General features: G+C 41.5%; 1 protein-coding gene across 1 annotated transcript; it reads right to left on the minus strand.

The window, feature by feature from the left end:
• Positions 1-1,006: 1,006 nt before the first annotated feature.
• LOC131672803 (golgin subfamily A member 6-like protein 7) lies at positions 1,007-1,957 on the minus strand. The gene has a single exon (XM_058950279.1). The coding sequence runs from the start codon at positions 1,955-1,957 to the stop codon at positions 1,007-1,009; it is 951 nt and encodes a 316-aa protein (XP_058806262.1).
• Positions 1,958-2,177: the final 220 nt, after the last annotated feature.

Here is a 2,177-nt window from a genome sequence, read left to right on the forward strand (position 1 = left end):
CCGCCCTTACATTGAAATCCCCTGCTATAATAAATTTCTTCCCTTCAACTAAACTCACCTCTATTACCCTTTTTAATTTGCTGATCATTCTGCTCGTTTTCGCGTTGTTATAATTCGTTATAACATCAATTTTTTCTTTCTCCATCCAAATATTCCTTATTACTATTCCATATTTCCATTCTTCTATCTCTGCGTTTTTACCTATCTCTTTCTTAATCCCCCCCCCCCCCACCACCACTAGTTCGCCCTCTATTCACTTTGATCGCCGCCTTCATTTTGTTCACTTTTATAATTAAATTTATTTCTTTACTTTTTTCAACCCACGTCTCCTATAATAAAATAATCTCAAACTTGTTTAAAAAATCTTTGCATTTTAATATATTTTTACTCCCCACTACATTCCATGATACGCACTTATAACCTACCCCTCGTTGTTCGCCGATCTCTCCGCTCGTCGTTGCTTCTCTCATTCTCCCCTCCATCGTTTTATCATCTTCCTGGATCTCCAAGCTGCCGTGTTCCTCTTCTTCAATTACTGCTTCTTCATTCGTTCTGAAACCTGTCGTTGAACTGTTCCATGATTGCCCGCCGTGGTATCTCTCTCCGTTCCCACTGCTCCTCTTCTTATCTTCTGCCCTGAAAAAACATTCTCTCTTTTGCCTCTACGAGACCCCCTCTTTTTTCGTCCCATAAGCTCATTTTTCCGTTGATTCTTATTTTTAGGTAGTCCACCTGCATTTGTTTTTGTTTTTTCTTTTCTGGATCTGCTACCACCTCAATTCATTATGCATTTCTAATTCTCTGCGTTCTCTATCTTCCTCTACACTAATTTCTATTTTTTCACAAATTTCCGCCTGTTCTATAAACGCCATTTTTTCTCCAAAGTTTTCAAATGTCAAAAGTAGTCCTCCTCTCAACGGCCGGATCCTTCTTATTTCAAACTGCCTTCTTGTAGTTCCTATTATTATTTCTTCTGCTTCTTCCTTCCATCTTCTTCCCGATGTCCTCATTCCTCTGATAAACACATATTTTTCCTATCCCTCCTATCTTTCATCTCAAACTCGTATTCCGATTTTTTCATCGCGTCCGGCTTATTCACTTCCAGCTCTCTCTTTTCCTCCACGCCGTTCTTGTCCGCGTTTACTTGTTGTTCTTCGTATGCTCGTTGTGCCGCATCTTCTTCTTGCCTTTCGCTGCTCTTGTTTTCTGCGCTCTCGTTCGCCTGCTTTCCTTCCTCCCTCCTACACTTGCCACATCTAACCATTTTTCCTATTTCCTCCTTCAACCTCTCTTTTTGTTCTCTCTCCTTTTCTCCCATTTGTTTTATCAATTCTGATATTTTTCTAACCAACTTCTCCACTGCCAGTCTTATCGTTTCTTTCGCCATTTCTACTGCTTGAGCATCAATTCTTCTTTGCTCTTCCATCTCCCCCATTCTAACCTGTATTTTCTTCAATTTCTCTCCTACTCTGCTTCTCTCATCCTCGCTTGTGTCCGTGCTCTTGTCAGCATTTACATCCGTCCCTCGGTCTTCTATTCTCCTTGCTTGATTTTCTTCCTTATCGGCCTCACCTTCTTTACCATTCAGCTCCTGTGCATCTTTTACCTCCAGCTCCTTTCGTATTTCCTCACTTTTGTCTTTCGCCAAATTCTCTTCTCGCCTTCCCTCACCATCCTTCTCCTTCCCCACCTCATCATGTTCGTTTTCCTCTGCTGTCTCGTCATCGTCGGCCTCTATTTCTTCTGCCTGCTCAATTATTTCACTGTGATTTTTCCCTACGCTACCGTATGACCTTTCATCTGGCTTCCTCGGTGGTGTATGTACTAATTTGACACTTTTTGCAAAACCTATTTCCCTACTATCTTTCTTCCTTTGCATGAACTTTCTGATATCCTTTTTCCCACTGTTTTCCTTCTTCTCGTTTTCTACTTTGTTTGGTCTGCCCCGGCCCTGCATTGTTCACTCTTCCTCTCCACTATTCGTCTCCTCCTTCCTGCTCGCTACCGCCATAACCACACTTTTGCTAATCTTCGTACTTTTACTCATTTTCTTCTTACTTGCCCTTAACTTACAATTCTTTATCACTCCTTCGCAACCTACCCACTCGCTCGTCCTGGTGTCCACTTTTCGATTGTTTATTCTCTCCTTTATCTCAATATCACCACCTGAATTGCTA

Source organism: Phymastichus coffea, unplaced genomic scaffold, assembly GCF_024137745.1.
Source record: "Phymastichus coffea isolate CEN01 unplaced genomic scaffold, Cenicafe_Pcof_1.1 PCOF00012, whole genome shotgun sequence".
Lineage (NCBI taxonomy): Eukaryota > Metazoa > Arthropoda > Insecta > Hymenoptera > Eulophidae > Phymastichus > Phymastichus coffea.